The sequence below is a fragment of the Mastigoproctus giganteus genome, chromosome 2, assembly GCF_048544385.1.
Source record: "Mastigoproctus giganteus isolate SK-2022 chromosome 2, ASM4854438v1, whole genome shotgun sequence".
NCBI classification, from domain to species: domain Eukaryota; kingdom Metazoa; phylum Arthropoda; class Arachnida; order Uropygi; family Thelyphonidae; genus Mastigoproctus; species Mastigoproctus giganteus.
This window is the reverse complement of record NC_143576.1, coordinates 139,056,800-139,076,650: the sequence shown is the minus strand read 5'-3', so window position 1 is coordinate 139,076,650 and position 19,851 is coordinate 139,056,800. Positions and strand designations below refer to the sequence as shown.

At 36.0% G+C, this 19,851-nt stretch overlaps 1 protein-coding gene across 1 annotated transcript in view; it reads left to right on the top strand.

The window, feature by feature from the left end:
• The window catches only part of LOC150089603 (26S proteasome non-ATPase regulatory subunit 5), a 74,392-nt gene extending 61,741 nt beyond the window's left edge, over window positions 1-12,651 (top strand). Inside the window, exons 6-7 of the mRNA XM_090368686.1 lie at window positions 11,240-11,349; window positions 12,174-12,651. Coding sequence (XP_090224812.1) covers window positions 11,240-11,349; window positions 12,174-12,572 — 509 coding nt within the window. The 3' untranslated portion in view covers window positions 12,573-12,651. The remainder of the gene's footprint in view (window positions 1-11,239; window positions 11,350-12,173) is intronic.
• The last annotated feature ends 7,200 nt before the right edge of the window (window positions 12,652-19,851 follow it).

Here is a 19,851-nt window from a genome sequence, read left to right as displayed (position 1 = left end):
AAATAAGCATTGGGGGATCAAAATTAGGAGTAGGAGTGTGCTATAGGCCTAATGGCTCTGATGAGTATAATAAGAAACTGTACAGGGAAATAGAGTGAGCCAGTAAATCAGTGTGTCTTATAATGGGGGATTTTAATTTCCCAGATATTGACTGGAATTTGTGGGTTGGTTTAGAGATTTAACGGATGCACCATTTTCAAACTTTTGAATAATTTCAAGTTGTTGTTTAATTTGAAAGCACAACTCTTGCGTTTGCCCATCATTTTCGCAATTTCTAAACAAAAAAAAAAAAAATAGTTACTATAAAAAAAAAGTTACTATAAAATTAAAAAAAAAATAAATTCTGACATCCCTGACATAAATAATGAAACAAAATTTGAACAACAATTGACCCGATGCACTAAATCAAACTAAATATTTGGTCTCTTTTTTTTCTTTTTTTTTGTTTTGAGCGGTAGGTGTGAAGACAGCGAGGGTTGCAAGATAATAGGTACACTAATCTCCCAATGATGACTTATAATGCCGGTTCTTGTTGCTTATTTACGATTTGCAAAATATCTGTTTATACCTATTCCAGTTATTATTTGAATTTTATGATTTCTGATTTATTATTTATGATTTATTATTACTGTATTTAATGTTGGTAATGTCTTACTGTGTGTTTAATTTATCGGGGGATATTCAGGGGATATTCATGTGTTGTTGTGGCGGACCCCAGGGTTTCCCCCATTAGCCGCTACTACTTCTTGTTTTGAGGCTCACGCCAGAACCGGCCATTTGTATGTAGTGTGTTGGGTGTGTAAATGTTATGATGTGTTCTGTTGTTATGTAGTCGGCCGGTACCTGGCTCTTAGCAAGTGGGAAGCAGCAACACCTGGTCACAGCTTCCCATCCCCCCCCATCCCCGCCACGTGGAGGCGGCCAGGATCTTCTACCTTCATGCTAGTCTATACCGAAACAAAGTTCCAGGATAGGCAAAGTTAGGAGAAAAAAAAAATAAATAAATAAAATAAAATAATAAATAAATAAAATAATAATAATAATAGTAAAATAAAATAAAACAAAAATAATAAAATAAATAAATAAAAATAGCTGGAAAAGTTAGGGTGGTGTGGAAGGAAAGAAGTGCAGCGGGGGGGTCAGAGAAGGGACCCGCTGTAATAAAAGGAAGTTAAGAGAAATTGAGAAAAGATAAAAGTGAGAGAGAGGGAAAAAAAAAAAAAAAAAAAACAGGTGGAGGCAATTTTCAGCCTTTGTAGAAACCACATGTCACGGTGCAATCCTATCCTAATTTAGGATTAGCAATTCCTATCCTGTGAGCAGGATTAGGAGATGTCGAGGCGCATCCTCAATAGATCCTTCAGCTTCAAGGGTAGCTCTTTCAACGTTGAAGATTTCTTTGGCACTCCCATCGTTTGATAGGAAATCCTGTTAGAACAAAGGCATATCAGAACTCTACAACGGACCAGAAGAAGGTTCGGTAGTTGCAGCAATCGCTTAATTTCGTTGTTAGATAGGTATTCAATGGCACGGCACAGCTGAAGCACTAGAGTCAAACTACATACTATAAACACTATTTACGATTTCTAACACAGTAGGTTCGTCATTCCAATCAATAAGGATTTAGTTTCCATCACGATGTATCACCTCAAGTTCGTGAGACAAAATGCAGGAAGTAGCAGTTGAAGCTTCTTTGAAATATTGAAATACTTTATATTTATGAATTCTTTCTGGTTTATCAATTAAAGTTTAATTTATCAATTAAACTTTATTATATGTATGTATGTACAAGAAAATCACATTATGTATAGGGTCAGCAGGTGTCGCTTATATCTGTGGTTTCAGCCATCCACAGTAGGTCATGGAACGTATCCCTTGTGGATACGGGGTCTTACCATATATTCAATTAATAATTTCCAAACAACAATTTATTTCTGCTTTACATATTTCCTCAACTATATCACTGTTACTACGTATTTGCAACATATAAAATCATTCATTTTATTATTTTCAATATCAGTATCACTCTGTGGTACAGCTCCTCATACTATTGAGTGCTGTATGAAAGTAATGCCTCCTGTTTTTTAACTCAAAAAATTTTTATTCACAACTATGCCTTTTACATCAAATTAACAAACAATCATTAATAAGCATAGTCATTTTTCCACAAAGTCACCATCATTTTCTATGCACTTCTGCCATCTCTGAGTCAGATGTATTCCAATCCTGTAAAAGTCTTTACTCTTGCTCCGGAGGACTTCACAAACATTGTGCTTGAGCTGGTTGTCATCCGCAAAATGGGTTCCATGGAGTGCATCCTTCAGCGGGTCAAAGAGGTGATAGTTGGAAGGTGCAAGATCTAGGCTATGAGAGGGGAGAGGAAGACAGTGCACCCCAGTTTTGCAATGGCCTCCACTGTGTGCAGACTGGTGTGGGGTCATGTGTTGTCAGGAAAAAGAACCTTATTAAGGTTTTTGTTCGGTCAAACTCTATGGATGTAGGCTTTCAACTTTTTCAACGTCACCACACATCATTCTGAGTTTATTGTGGTGACACATTCCAAGAAGTCCACAAGCAAGACTCCATCTTTGTCCCAAAATACTGTCGCCATGACAACAGAAGGCTGTCTTTCGAACTTCTTCTTGCGTGGTGAATTTTGATGATGCCACTCCATTTACTATCTCTTCATTTCAGGGTCATAATGGTGGATCCAGGTTTTGTCACCTCTGACTATGCATGAAAGAAAAACTTCTTCTTCGCTCTTGTAGTGCTGGAGAAGTTCCATACAGATGACTTTCCAGGCTTCTTTGTGCTCGTTTCAGCATTTTCAGGACCCACAGGGTGCAAACCTTGTTGTAGCCTGGTTCCTTTATGATGGTAATCCCAGCAGGTTCCCCTATATCTATTGCATTGCACAATTTGTGTGTTGTGATGCAGCGGTCCTCTTTGATCAGCACGTTGATACAGCTCTTGTTGTCTGTCACTGACATTACTGGCTGGCCATTTTGGGACTTGTCAACAATGTCACTTTCCCCATTCTTAAAGTGTCTAACCCGACGTCTAACCGTACTCACATCTACAGTATTGTCACCATAAACATTTTTGAGATGCATATGGATTTCAATAGGTATCACTTCTTCCTTCGTAGGAAATTCAGTCACCACTCTTTGATCAATGAATCCCATGACCTAAGTTCCTTCTTGACAAGACTATATTCGGCTAACTTGCGTATATCTTCATAAATACTCCTGGCTTTTGCTTGAATGGCCATTGGACTCAGAGGCACTTACTTCTGAATCTGATTTTCCATCCATATTATTAATAGCTTTTCCATCTTCGATATAGCACTTGAATGCTGTTTTGCAATCACTGTTGATCCTTTAACATGTTCTTTTATACGCACGCTGTCCCTTAAAATAGTATTCACTGTTGAAGCAGCGAGACCTAATTCCATGCAACAAATGACAAACTTTGCCCTGCTTTGTACTTCTTAATTAATCATCGTCATTTCAAAATCAATTTTGTTTCGTTTCCTAGTACTGCCAGCACTTGCACTTTCCATTGGTCCCTTTCCCTTCACCATTGTAATAAATAAATAGGAATGAAGAGAAGATTCTGAAAATTTATTTATGTTTTTTATATGACTGAAGATTTCAGTGAAGGGGAACTCATTTCACCATAATACTGTAACATAAAAACTCACAGAATTCCAGTTATAGTATTATCGCAGATGCAATAAGATCGAGTTTACTACCCATTTACAATAGATTGCGCTAACAGAAAAGCCCAATAAACTGGAAAGTGCAAATTGTTTTTATTGTTTTATGGTAATGACCTCCAGAAATGTGTTTTAGAAAAATATCACAAAGGCATTCAAAATTGATTCTTATAATGGAACATATGATAACGATGAAAGTTTAGTGCAATTTCCATTATAAAAATGACCTTTTAGAGAGATAAATAGCTTAGTTATATAGCAAAAATTTCAACTTCCAAGGTCTTGGAATGAATTACCAAAAAAAACAATGTGTTATTAGATTCACATTATGATATTTTCACAATATCTCCATTTATTCCTACAGGATGCAAAATATGTTTCCACAATTTTTTTAAGTTTGCACCGGCTGGCAGAAACTTATGTAAAGCCGAATTTCAGTAAGTCAAGTATTACGTAAGCCAGGGAGCGGCTGTATTCAGTAAGATTAAAATCAGGTTATTAAATTGTAAGACTAATTCTATCAAAGTAAGTACATTTAATCAGTGAGTCTCTTACTTTTAAAATTAAAACTAATCCTTTAGGAGCAGTATGCTTAAACCCACCCCAATATCTTATACTATTTAAAAATTTTCACAATATACCCAATACAGTACAGTACAGTACAGTACCAATTACAGGTAGAATGTCCAAAAACATTATGGAGAAAAGGCACTTGCACAGTGCCTTTTCTCCATAAATTTTAAAGCTAAGCAGTATGCTTAAACCCACCCCAATATCTTATACTATCTAAAAATTTTCACAATATACCCAATACAATACAGTACAGCACAGTACTAATTACAGGTAGAATGTCCAAAAACTAGCCACAAACATTACACTGTGCAAGTGCTTTTTCTCCATAAATTTTAAAGCTAAACACAAATCCATGTATGTAAAAGGTAAATGAGAATTTACTGGTAGCTTGTTCAGTTGTCAGCATTGGGTGCCTACTTTTCTGCTAATTTATGTACATAATTTGTTATTTATTAAAATTTTGAAAAATTATTTTATTCATGTTTATTGTTTTATCCACTTAAAAAAAAATAAAAGTAAAAATATAGAAGCATATTTTTATTTAGAAATAAAAACTTTCTTATATTTGTGTGTACTAGCTTTAATATTAGATATTATATATTAGAAATAAATTTGATAATTGCGGCTTGCTTCTTCACTGTATTCTCAGTGTATGAACAAGCACATGGTATGTTTGGCAGTTGATGGACTTTGTTGTGAATTTATAAGATTGTAGCATTTACTTATTGTGGTAAAAAGTCACTGGCCACAAAACATGGAATGCTCATTCATTACACTGAGCATATGAGTAAAGAAGCACAGCTGCCAAATGAATTTCAAGAGAATTAAGTTAAATATTATTTAACTTTAACTTAAATATAATCATATTAAGAGAACCTGTTTGCCATCCAACAGTGCCATTCAGAGAACAAGTTTTACACCCCACTACCGGGGGGTAGAAGTAGGGATCTGAATCTTAAAAATAGAATTAGCCATATGGTGCATAGAAACACTAGGCTTTTGTTGTGCCAGCCAAAAAATAGTTAATTAATTAATTAAAAAAAGATAAATAAATAACACACAACCTGTTTGACCCCTCTCCTCCCTTAAATACTAATCTAGCTGATCTTTGAATTTCCCCAAGCTTTCACCTGACCCACCCATGGAGGCAACTTATCCTAGTAATTAACAACTTATTGGCTAAAAGAAAACAGTATTATTATTAGTAGTAATAGTGGCATATGATGTAAGAAAGCTAGCTTTATTAAGCATCAGCAAAAAAAAAAAAATATATAAAAAACTCCCACATCACCTGCCCATCCCTTCCATTAATTTGTCTAGTTCTTCCTTGAATTTATTCAAAGTAGTACCCACTTGCACAACAACAGATGGAAGTTTGTTCCAATGATCAACCACCGCACATCTGTGCTGCAACCATCCTTCCTCAATTTGAATTTATTACCCCTCGTGTGTAGTCTGAGCAAGAGGAAGAAGGTCATCAGCATCGAGCTTGTTCAATCCATTCAAAGCCTTAAACACCTCAACAAGATCACCGTGCAGGTGTCTTTTCTCCAGATGCTGCAATTTGCATGACTTCCTGCAATCCAGTCTAAACCTGTTCCCCTTCAATTTGAATTTGCATCTCTTAGTTCTGGAATCATAACAGTGAATATTTCATCCCTCATTCATTTTATTTTCTCTTCTTAAAGCTGCCTTCTCATCTCAGTTAAATCTTCTCTAAGGTGCCTAGTTATAAAGTTCTGTAGTCCAGATATCTAGTTTGGTTTTTGGACATTTCATTTCATTTATTTAACCATACAATACGGAGCTTTCTGGACTGACATCCATATGCACTTACATCATTGTTATTATACGCTATCATAATGTTCCGCAGTTTAGACCCCCCCACAACAATCTACTTTATGCATTATCCGGGAGACCTCGTGGATATAATGTTTAACACAATTGTTAAAGAGTACATAAAATGTGTATGCTATTTACATGGATATATACATTTTACATAATTGTATCTACACAATATGCATACACTTTACATTATTTACATTATACACTAATTAATCTGACTACATAAAATTTCTTCAAATTTTTACAGAGCTCAACCATTCCTCTATGTACACTGTGTAGACTACCTTTCTTTGAAAACTGTCTACAAATTAAAAAAAAATCCCTAAAATCTTGTTTATGCAAAATTAGTTTAGTAATGTTAGATTAAACCTCGATCATAATAATTCGGGCATTCAAACATAACATGTTAACTAGAGTCAACCTGCCCACAACAGCATGTCACTTATATTATATTAGGCCACCAAATTAAAGTATTTCAACTTTTCCTTGAGTCCATGACTAGTTTTTAAAGTCACTACATTGGTCTCCACACCACAGTCTCTTCTTAAGATCGGCACTATTGACCTTTGGGATGAATCTGTAAATGTCTCTCCCATGATCTGCTTTATCCCACCAATCCTGCCATAGTCTAAAGCTACTTTGTGAAATTTTATTCCTAGCTATCCTGATGGGTAGGGTATGCTCCAACTCTCCTACCTCTCTTCCCATTAATGTTGTTAAGATTCATTCCCTTACAGCATATTCAAAATTCCTCTTAACCACTAACAAATCTGCTGGAATCTCGCTCTGGATAAAACATGCAGTACATCATTCAACAAAGTTTTATTCACCTTAGTGATGCTCAATAGGACTAGTCTTTGTGCAGCTAACAACTGCCTTCTGATTGAAACTTTATGTCCTGCCGCATAGGTTATTATGGGAACAAATAAACATTCATACAACATATTTAAATGCTTTCCTTTTATTCTCCAACTTGCGTGTAGCAATTTTTGTAATTTCATATAAATATTCTTTACTTTATTTCACAGGAACCTCACATGATCTACTAACCACTCATGATTACTAACCACTCATGATCAAGGAAAGACAACCTCTCATCAATAATGACTCCTAAGTATTTCACCATCTTAGAATATGCCAATGTGATCCCTTTTCCTTTAATCATGGAGTATCTACTTTCACTTAGCCTACCTTTGAGTAACATACATTTGGACTTAGGTATTGAGATTTTCAACTTATTTTTTCATGTACACTCCTGAACAGCATTCAGGATACTTTTTGACTTTGTTTCCAGCTGATGCCTGGAGTCTGCCTCCACCAAAATCAGTAAATCTTTGGCATATGCAAAAGCTTTTTTTAGGCTACACAAGGTCCACAACAACTGTTCCATCACAATATTCCAAAAACTTGGACTGAAAATCGAACCCTGAGGCCATCCTTTTTGCATAGCCCTCTCGATCTGTGCAAACCTTTTCTGAACTATGACTGTTTTGTTCGAAAAGTAATCCTTCACAACATTGTACATATTCATAGAACTGTGCATTATTCTTAATTGCCTCAAAATCCCATGCCACCATAAATTATTGAAAGATGACTTGAAGTCAATAAATAATCCCATAACATAAGAAGAATTAGCTTCATCTACTGTCTGCATTAATCTACAGGGCATCTTCCATTGATTTTCCTGGTACAAAACCAAATTGCAGTTCGGACACCAGCCCTTGGTCTTGGTGCCTTTCCTTCAGTCTTTTAATTACTAACCACTCATGTAATTTTCCTGAAACTGATAACAGTGCAATCAGTCTATATGAGCCTATATCATTTGCTGCTCAACCAGTATCTTTCTTAAAAATCTTCAGGACAGCACAGTTCCAAATAGCAGAAAATTGACCTTCTTTCAGACATTCATTAAAAACTGACCTCAAAACTTGCAGTCTTATCTTAATAAGCCTTTTCACTACATCCATCTCAATCACATTGATTCCTGGATCTTTATTAACTTTCATAGCCTTGATTGCATCATCCAGTGATGATATACTCATTGTTTTCTTTCCTTTCTTTCCTATGATAATCATCTAATTCTTCAGAATTTCTCCAATTGATATTCAAGGAAGTGAAACTACTGGTTGATATGACACAATAGAAAATCTATTTTGTGTCATATCAACCAGCAGTTTCACTTCCTTGAATATCAATTGCCGTATGTCCTACTTGCTCTAAATCGCCTAATTCTACTTTCATCCTATCCATGGCAATCTTAAACACAGAACCCCATGAAGTCTGCTCCTCCTTCTGTACAAAATCTTGTCATGCTTTGTTTTTACTTTTAACCGTTAGCCCATTATATTGTTTCCTAATGTCACTGTATTTGCTTTTATACCAAGAAGCCATATCCAGCATTCTTAGCCTACGAGACCATCGAAGCTGTCTCCTGGCAACCTACACATCTTTTCTCAGTTTAGTCAAGTCCTGGCTCCACCATGGAACAGGTCATTCGAGATGTTTAATTCTTCTCATCGAAACTCTGTAAGCTTCTTGTAATGTATTTTTAAGAATTTCTACTTTCCTGTCTGCATTCATATTATGCCATTCATCTTGTTTTGCTTTATCCATTTTTTCAATAACTTTCCCATAAAACTTTTCCCAACTCTCAGTTTTTGACGAATATCTATTTATATTCTTTACATTATAATCATGCACATATTCCAAATCATATTCTGGGATTACTGCTGCTCATATGCAGCAGTATCTTGCATTTACTAGTGTTAAACCTTAATTGCCACTAGCCAAACTGTCCAACTCTTTAGTCCAACTCTTTACTGGGTCTTGTTGCATCATCATACCCCTGATTGCTGTCATTAACCAACCTGCATACCTTCATATCATCTGCATACTTAGACATTAAACATGATACACTTTCATAATATTGCTAATAAATACTGTAAACAGTAAGGGACCCAGCACTGAACTCTGAGAGACTCCATTAATAACATTAGTTCAAGAAGAGCAGTGCCCATTTATAACAACCCCTCCATCTTATGCCACTCGACCACCTTTATCCATAGCAGTAACTTGCCCTTAATTGACACTGCTCTAATTTGTACAGCAGTATTTCATGTGGAACAGTGTCAAAAGCAAACTGAACAGATATTTTTCATCTACATGCACACATGAATTTTTTTAGGGATGGAGATACCAGAAGTATATCAAATTCTGACTGCGAGCTAAATGATTTTGCGATAATTAAATGGAAAGTAGAAGAGAAATTATTGAAGCAGAAAGTAAATAAGACATCTGGGATCCATCCATATATTAAGAGAGGCAGCAAAATAGGTAAGCACATCTTTAGCTATAATTACGAGAGGGTCCGTGATGAGAGGTCCATACGGATTGGAGATGTGCTCGTGTCTTCCCAGTTCCAGAGAGATAAAGGGTGAAGTGAGTAATCACACTGTAAGCTTAACTTTTGTTCCTGGATAAATAATGGAGTCCCTGATTAAAGAGGTAATTTAGGACCATATAGACAGGAAGAATGCAGTTATATGATAATCACAGCCTGGATTTGTTAAGAGGCAATCTTGTGTGACCAATTTGATTGGATACTGTGACATAATAACAGAGGAACTGGATGCAAAATATAATTTTGACATCATATGCTTAGATTTCAGAAAAGCTTTTGATACTGTTCCACATGGAAGACTGCTGTATAAAGAGCAGGGACAAGTTACTGCTATAGATAAAGGGGGTGGTTGAATGAGAGAAGATAGAATGTGGTTATCAATGGACACTGCTCTTTTTGGATTAATGTTATTAGTATAGCCCCCCTCCATGTTCAGTGCTGGGCCAATTGTTGTTTTCTATATTTATTAATGATATTGATGAAGGCATATTGAGCTTAATGTCTAAGTTTACAAATTGATACTTAGGTGCTACTGCAACAAGATCTAGAAAAATTAGGCAGATGGGCCAAGAAGTGAAGTGGCAATTGAAATTTAATATTGACAAATGCAAGTTACTGCATATAGGGTAGCAATCATCCCAGAAGAACATGCCCACTGTGTGGTGCCACACTCAAGCCAGTGGAGAATGAAAACGACCTGGGGATAATTGTGGGGTCAGATGTAAAGTTTTTAGAGTAGTACAGACAGGCTTCTAGGACATTGCTTAGAGTTCTATCAATGATATGTACAATAATTCTGCTAGCATTGATAAGGAGGTAATTATTCTGCTGTATAAGACAATCGTTAGGCCATATCTTAGGTACTGCATATAGGTCTGGAAGTTTCATTTTATGGAGGATGTTGATCTACTGGAATGGGTGCAAAAAAGAGAAATAAGATTAGTTTGGGAAACAAAAGGGGTACTCTTACCATGAAAAACTTCAGTTCTTAAAATTTCAGCATGTGGAAACTAGGAATTTGTGAGTAGATCTGATTGAGGTGTTTAAAGTATTCAATGGATTGAATAAGCAAAATGTTGTTGTTATCTTATATTTGCACAGACAACGTATGTAAGGGAGATGGGATAGAAATTGAGGAAAGATGGTCACAGGATAGATGTGCAGAAGTTTGATTTCAGATGGTAGTTGATTGTTGAAGCAAACTTCTATGTGGTGTTTTGGAAGTAGGTAGTTTGAATAAATTTAAGGAAGAGTTAGATTATTAAAGAAGATTTTTTAAATTTTTTTAGCTGAAGCTCTGTGAACTTGCTTCCTTAAATCATTTCCACTACTAATACTACCTTGCATTCAGCATTTTGAGCACTTCTGGAAGTTTTATTCTCTGTTCATAGTCATACTATTAAAATCAACAGTGATTTCACCCTTGTGATAATAAGGGTGGAAACCACTGTTTTGTATGTTTGTATTTAAGTAGTCATTTTTGTCTGTTATATTCAAAAACATATATATAAGAGAATTATATTTTGCAAAAAAAAATTTGCATGTGGTAATAAAAAATGAATATAATTTTTGAAAGTAGAAAAGAAAGCTTGGGGTGTATAAATTGCTAAAGACCACATATAATTAGCCAGTCTCCCAAATCATTCTTGGCCTATGTTAAAACATTATAATTATACAATTTCATATAACAATATTTCTTTCAGATAGTGAAATGTCAGGATGTCTGAATATATTAGGACAAGAAATCAGTAGTGGACATAGCAATATTCGAGTTAGGAGTCTCACAGCAGTTGCCCATATTTTAGAGATTAAGGTAATGTAATATTTTAATTTACATTAAAATGAAAACCTTGCAATTAAAGATTTAAACTGTGCTTTTTATGTAAATAAATTAATTGGTTTTTGACAGTTTCATAATTTAAATAATTAAAATAGTGTATTATTATAGAGAGAAAATCAGCTGAAGTAGTAACAAATTAGTGGTTAGAACATTTTAGACAGGTTTCAAATTTCATCTGCAATCCATAGTGACTTCCTCTCCAATTCAAAGATGCTCTCATAATTATGGCCAAAGGTTTGCTTACCTCTTCTTTTAATCTAATTGGACAGCTTCCATCAGCCCCAGGTGCCTTGATATGCTTCTGGTATCCCTATTCTTAAAAAAATATTTTCACGTGTGAATATAGATGCAAAATACCTATCCAGTTTGTGAGCAACCTGAACATGATCATTAACAATTACATCATTCATATCTAGTGGACCAATGTGATTTATCCTTTTCCTGCTAGTGTTAACATAAGTAAAGAAGTTTTGATACTTTTCTCTGGATTCTTTGCCAGAGATTTCTCATAATCTGCCTTAGCCTAACTGCAGGCTGGATTTCTTGTGTTCCTGAGAATTTATTGCATCCTATATATTTTCTTCTCAGCATCTGATAATTTATATGCTTTCCATGTAGTTTTTTTCTCTGCCACTAGGCTCATCAGTTCATCTGATATTTGTTAAGTTCCAAGCCTTGAACAATATCTCTTAATTGCAAAGTGTTGAAGTTCTACATAGATTGTCAAATCCTTATAATGACATATAGTTTAAATATTCATTTTATTATATATCATTTTGCTTTTCTTTATTTTATAGAAAGAAGAAAATTCTCCAGACCTTGAAATCTTAACAGAAAATTGGTACAGATCATTAGCCAAAGAACCCACACAGCTGTTGCTAGACATATGTAAACAGCCTTTTACTGATCTTCGTTGTTCTGCACTCTTAGTTATCAGAGTTATAGCAGCTCAGCAATGGGGCCAAAAGGAATTGGCATCATTTGGAGGATTTCTGGAGTACATATTAGATCGATCAACAGAAACAAACAAGGAAGGGAAAGAAGCAAAGTATGATGTTATTCAAGCACTAGTTGAATCACCAACCATATATAGTTCCTTTAGTACAGAGGCTATTTTAAAATTAAAAGAATACTGCAATCAAGGCCCATTCTTTGCACAAGCTCAGACTGAAGTAGCACTGGAAGGAGCCACATAATCTGTAACCAGTGTTAATAGATATTAAAACTGTTGAACTGTAACAACTTTAAATTAAAAAAAAAATAATAATAATATTAACATCAAGAATATATTTTATTTACTGTATCTCACAAACATCATGGGTGGGGTGAGTGCATGTTTGAATTCAGATTTTTTATTATTTTTTTTTTTAAATAAAAATACTAGTGAATTATTAGGCAAGCGAAGGCAGATTACGAGATAAATGATAAATACAATGATAAATGAAATACAATGGATAAAAGGGTGGTTGAGTGGGAGAAGACAGAGAGTGGTAATCAATGGATGCTGCTCTTCATGGACTAATGTTATTAGTGGTTTCCCACAGAGTTCGGTGTTGGGCCCACTGTTGTTTTGTATATTTATCAATGATATTGATGAAGGTATATTGGATTTAATGTCCAAGTATGTAGAAGATACAAAGGTTGGCAGGGTTGTTAATGACAGTAATAACAGTGTGCTACTACAACAGGATCTATAAAAGTTGGGCAGATGGGCTGAAAAGTGGTAACTGAAGTTTAACATTGACAAATGCAAAGTACTGCATATGGGTAAAATAACCCCAGAGGAATGTACCAACTGTGTGGTACTTCACTTATGTTAGAAAATGAAAAAGACCCAGGAGTGATTGTGCAGTCAGATATGAAGTTTTCTGAACAATGCAGACAGGCTACCATAGCAGATCATAGGGTATTGTCACTGTGATATACATGAATTTTTCCAGCAGCGAAAAGGAGATGATTATCCCTTTGTATAAGGCATTGGTCAGGCCACGCCTTGAGTACTGCGAAACAGGTCTGGAGGTCTCATTTTAGGAAGGATGTAGAGTTGCTTTAGCATGTACAGAGAAGGGCAGCAATATTGGTGAGGGGAACAAAGGGATCCTTTTACCAAGAAAGGCTTAAGTTCTGAAAATTGCAGCGGCTGGAGACTAGGCAGCTGCTAGATGATCTGATTGAGATGTATAAGACCTTGAATGGGTTGAGCACACTGAATTCTGATGGGATTCTTCCGCTTTGATGAATTTGAAGTGCTGAACAAGGCATCAAAGACAGATATTGTTGGGATATCAGAGACATGGTGTCACACAGATATAAGCAGTGCAGAATTGGAATTTGGGGGGTACAGAAAGTATAGACAGGGTAGAAAGGGAGGAGGGGCTATGCTGTTAGTTAAGAAACACATAAAATCTAAGTTAGTGCATCCAGTTGATATGGGTGGACAGTGCAATGTTGAGTCAGTTTGGTGTGACATAAATACTGGGAAAGGGAAAATGAGAGTAGGAGTGTATTATAGGCCTAATGACTCTGAGTACAACGAACATTTGTGCAGAGAAATAGAGTGGGCCTGTAAATCAGAATGTCTTGTAATGGGGGATTTTAACTTTCCAGATATTGACTGGAATTTGTGGGTTGGTCACTTGCACACTAGGAAGACTTTTGTGGATTTATTGGAGGACTATTTTCTACAGCAACATGTTCGAGAGGCAACCAGAGGGAGTAATACTCTTGATCTAATTATCAGCAGTGATGACTCATGTATTAGGAATTTTCAGATAAAGGAACTACTAGGTGACAGTGATCACAATGTACTGATGTGGGATTTACATAAAGATGTAACTACCATGAAGGGTTTTTGTTTTCATAAAGGTGACTACAGTGGTCTCAGACAGTTTTTAAATTCTATACAGTAGGATCAACTGATGATGTTAAAAACAGTGAATTCTAAATGGGAAGCTTCTCAAGGAATTAATCTTGGAAGCTACTAGGCTTTTCATACCAACTAAGAAATTCTGTTCAAGATTTAGGGATAAATGAATATCAGATGAATTAATGCGGCTCGTGGCAGAGAAGAAAAATGCGTGGAATGCATATAAATTAGCAGGTGACACAGAAGCCGATGTCAGATATAAGCTAGTCTGTAATCAAATTACAAAGGAGGTTAGGCAAGTGAAGACTGTTTACGAGGAATCCTTGGCAAAGGATGCAAAGAAAAACAATAGACTTCTTTACTTATGTAAACTCTGGAAGGAAGGGGATGAATCAGATTGGTCCACTTGATGTTTGTGGTTTGACTGTTCATGATCCTGCTCAGATAGCTGACAAACTGAATGAGTATTTTGCATCTACATTCACAAATGAGGAATTCTGTAAGAAGGGGGAGGACAGGAGTTTACTAAACTCTTAACAGGGAGCTAAATTTTGTAATAATGGCACCTGGGGTGGATGGGATCTATCCAGTTATATTAAAGGAGGTGGCAAAGGAAGTAAGCAAACCCTTAGCCATAATTATGAGAGCATCCTAGGACTCAGGAGAGGTCCCCATGTACTGGAAATGTGCAAATGTATCCCCAATTCACAAAGAGGATTCATAGGGTGATGCAAATAATTATAGACCTATTCGTTTAACTTCTGTTCCGTGGAAAATAATGGAGTCACTGGTTAAAGAAGTGATGCAGGATCACCTAGACAAGACTGCAGTAATAGTTCAGACATGGTATGGGTTTGTTAAGGGGAAGTCTTGACTGACCTGTTTGATTGGATACTATGATGTGGTCACAAAGGAACTGGATGCAAAAAATAAATTTGATATCATATACTTGTATTTCAGAAAAGCTTTTGATACTGTTGCACATGGAAGACTGCTGTACAGATTGGAGCGGTATTGCATTAAGGAAGGGCATATTGCTGCAATGGATAAAGGGATGGTTGAGTGGGAGATGGCAGAGAGTGGTAATAAATGGACACTGCTCTACTTGGACTAATGTTATTAATGGAATCCCCCTGGGTTCAGTGCTGGGCCCATTGTTATTTTGTGTATTTATTAACGATATCGATGATGGTACATCAGGCTTTATGTCCAAGTTTGCAGATGATACAAAGGTTGGCAGGGTTGTTAATGATAGTAAAGACAGTATGCTACTGCAACAGGATCTATTAAAGTTAGGTAGATGGGCTGAGAAATGGCAACTGAAGTTTAATATTGACAAATGCAAAGTACTGCATATGGGTAGCAGTAACCCAAGAGAAATGTACCAACTGTGTGGTATTAAACTCGAGGAGGTGGAGAGTGAAAAAGACCTGGGGATAATTGTGCAGTCGGATATGAAGTTCTCTGAGCATTGCAGACGGACTGCCAGAGCACGTCATGGAGTTTTGTCAATGATATATAGAAATTTTGCTAGCGGAGACAAGGAGGTGATTATACCTTTGCATAAGGCAATGGTTAGGCCACACCCTGAGTACTGCATACAGGTCTGGAAGCATAATTTTAGGGCAACAGAGAAGGGCAACAAGATTGGTGAGAGGAACAAAGGGGTTCTCTTACCAGGAGAGGCTTAAATCCTGTAAGTTGCAGCATCTGTAGACTAGGAACCTGCAAAGTGACCTGATTGAGAGGTGTACAAAGCCTTGAATGGTTTGAGCACACTCAATGCTGATGGGATAATTCCACTTGCTCAGATTAAGAACCTGAGGGGGCATAGATTCAAACTGAGGAAAGACAGTTGTAGAATAGATGTGCGGAAGTTTGCCTTTAGCCAGCAGGTAGTTGATTGCTGGAATAGACTTACATCTGTTGTTGTGGAAGTTGATAGCTTAAATAAATTTTAAGACTGAACTAGACAAACATTGTAATGATCGGATGAGTGAAATGGGAAAGGTTTTTTTTTTTTTTTTTTTTTTTGGCTGATGCTCTAAGCTTGCTTTCTTGCATCATATGCCTCAATTAATGCTAATAATTACGAACCTGAGGTGACATAAATTCAAATTGCGGAAAGACAGTTGTAGAATAGATGTGCGGAAATTTGCCTGTAGCCAGGGTGGTTAATTGCTGGAACAAACTTCCATCTGTCGTGGAAATTGATAGCTTAAATAAATTAAAGGAGGAACTGGACAAATATTTAGAGGGAATGGTTGTGTGAATTTTTTTTTGCTAATGCTACATAAGCTCATATGCTTGCTTTCTTGCATCACATGCCTTTATTGCCACTACCAAAATGACTATACACCATGTAAGGTACATGATAATCAAGGACAAAATGTACTTTTTGCTTTTCTTTATTTGTAATTTGTAAAATCTTGAAGATAGATAGTAAATAAACCTAACCTGTGTGGATGTAAATTATGCAGCAAAATTCAGTCTTACTCTACCACTTTTTATTTTATTTTTTTATTATTATTATTAATTGCACACGACACTAAAGAGTCAAAAAAAAAAAAAGTTTTCAGTTTTCTTACTTCTGTTCATATTTCTTGATGATGAAGCATTTCAATGTTTCAGCGTACAGCACTGTCACCAATTAGTGCTGGCTGTGGTTTTTACCACCTCAGGTGAAATGTTGATTGAGAACCCCAGAACTGAATTTTTTAATTATGATACTTTAATTTTGATATTTTGATACGTATGTTCTGAGCTTTAAACTTTTAATTAGATATACAATTTTAGAAATTAAAAAAATCTTACCTAACTTTCTAAAAAATTAAAACCCAGAAATTAGTAAATGACATTTCACATTAAAGAAATTATGCTTATCAATGTGTGAAGCCCTCTGTGATAGTGTAGGATGTGTGCAACTTGCCACTCATTTGAAGGGGACTGGTTTCAAATCCTGATGGAGACTGGAGGAATTCTTAAAGATCTTCATCTGGGTTTCACCCAGCCATTTTCAGGTATAGGAAGTAAGGTAGGTTATTCTGGATGTTTCTGGTCTGCACATGTGCAGATTAGCACTTGAGAATATACTTACAGAAAAAAAAAAATTGCTATGCTTACAATCTGATTTGCACATTGTGTAGGTTTAAAATTCTAGAATAACTCATATTAGGGGTGCAAGAATATTTGCTGATATTATCGAGGTAGTGATAAGTGGGGTGGAAAACTGCTAGCTTGGGGGAGGATACACAGACTAATAGATTAACTAGAGCTGAAGAAGTGAAGGTGATTCTTTCACTGCTTCTATTGGAAATGCAGCAACCTGGAAAGCAGTGTGTTAGGGATTTCAGACTGCTGTTGGTCATCACAGAACCAGTAAATACAGGCGCCTCCGTAGCCAGGTGGGAAGGAGCAGCAGTGCGTAGCGCACGCTTCTTGATTAGACCGGAGTTCGAGCCCGTCACCACCAAATACAGAGGATGCGGAAAGGTCAGGGAATGACCACCGCACATCCCGGAGCAATATGGCCTTAGTTGCTAATGCTCCTAAAAAAAACCAAATAGCAAATAACCAGTAAATACATGGCTATGTAAGGGAGAGTAAGAGTAAGAACGTGTGCATATACAGTAATGCTTAGGAGCATTGGAAATAAATTTGATGTATTTGAAGTACTGATTAAGTCATCAAATGCAGACATTATAGGGATAGCAGAGACATGGTGTCATTCAGACATAAATGATGCTGCATTTGAATAGAATATGGGGAGTACAATATACTCCCCATATTCAAATATACAGACTGGACAGGAGGGGTTATGAATATAGCTGTGAATATTTTAACAATGTGCTCGCAGCTTTTCCGACTTTCTACCGAGTAAATCTGATCGGTCACGGAAGTGATGTCATCTGTGGCTTCCGCTAGAGGCTCTTCCCACGCTCGCACTACTGGTAATGTGATTAGAGCGCATGACGCATTTTTCGTGACCGGTATGATATCTCGAGTCGGGTGGATTTAGGGGGCTGGACAGATACAGTTTATTACTCCCTTAACCATGCGTATAAGCGAATGTGTAAAACGTTCCTAGGTCTATCTAAAAAATAACTTAAAAACCTGGTCGTCATGCCTCGCCTTCTGGAGTCTAACCTTTTAGAATTTTTGAATAGTATGATGTCACAATCATGCTTCTTGAAGTTACTACTGCAGTAAGTATGATTGCAACAATACAGGCCGACCGGGCTAGCCGAGTGGGTAAAGTACCTGCCCGGCAACCCAAAGGTCGCGGGTTCGATTCCCGCCTCGGGCTTGGATCAAAGTACTGCAAAAACCTTGGGAGGTGCAATATGGCCACAGAAGCCGATGCGCCAACAACTACCAAATCAAAAAAAAAAAAAAAAAAAAGCAACTACAAATATTTGTCAATTTTTTTTTTCGCCATGCATTTTCTTACATTCCATTGTTAGGTTCCCCTAACAGCTGTGCATGTTGCTTCAACTACAAGATTGATACATCAATTGGTGCTATTTTATAGAGATATTTAGATACATTGCACTTTTAAGTATACATCTCTTCAGTTATCATAAATCCATTGTATCTTGTCTTCCAGAAATTATGAAAATCTGTGAATTACAATATTTACGATAAAAATGCTCTTTTTATTTCGTAATTGATATATACAAAGCAGCAAAATACCTAAAAGAAACGCAAAGAATGTTTCACATAAACCATCTGCCGTGTGTGCTCTGCATGCATGCAACTTTTTTATTCGTCTTTTTTTAACAACTAGGGAAATATAATGGATACATTTTTTTCATGATAAAATTTTAATATTGCGAATAAAAAATAACATGAAATATTTCCCATATCACAAATAACAAAAACTATCACAAAACCCCAGGGGCTCACATCTGGTGAGTATGGGCTTGGCACACCCAGGGTCCTGAGCTGGATAGTCTTCTCTTTCTTGGTGATTCCTTTCTACTTCTGACTCTCTCTCGGGGTAATTCAGAATTTTTTTTTTTTTTTTGGCTGGTGCAGCACAATCCTCAGGCTTCCTTGCACTATATAGCTAATAATAATCCACAATATAAAAACATATTATATAAAATACAAACTTTCTAGAAAAAGTACACAAAAAATCACTGATTACATGAAAAAATATTATTTCACAAATATTCAAGAAAAATTTATTCTAAAATTTGCCAAATGCAATTTACTTCTTTATTAATATTTGTTGTCGATCTTCTGCCTTGCTCAATAGCTGAGCGATGATTACAGAAAAATGATTTGACATAACGATCCGGATCAAATTGAAGCAATGGTTTTACATTTAGGTGTATGGTCATCATAATCTGCAATGTGTTTAATTATCACAATATTATTCATTACGCTGAAAACTCACTCAGCTTCAGCACTGCTCATTGCAATGGTTTCAAAGATATTTTCTGGCTTTCTTAATTGAAAAGGTAATTTCACTCGATTTTAAAGATAAACTGTCTTCAACAAAATCTCTAAATCATTCATTTTTATTTCATATTTTATCAGAAAACTTTAATTTCATATTCAGTTTTCACCATCTTCCCACCGAGACGAAAGTTTTTTCACATTCC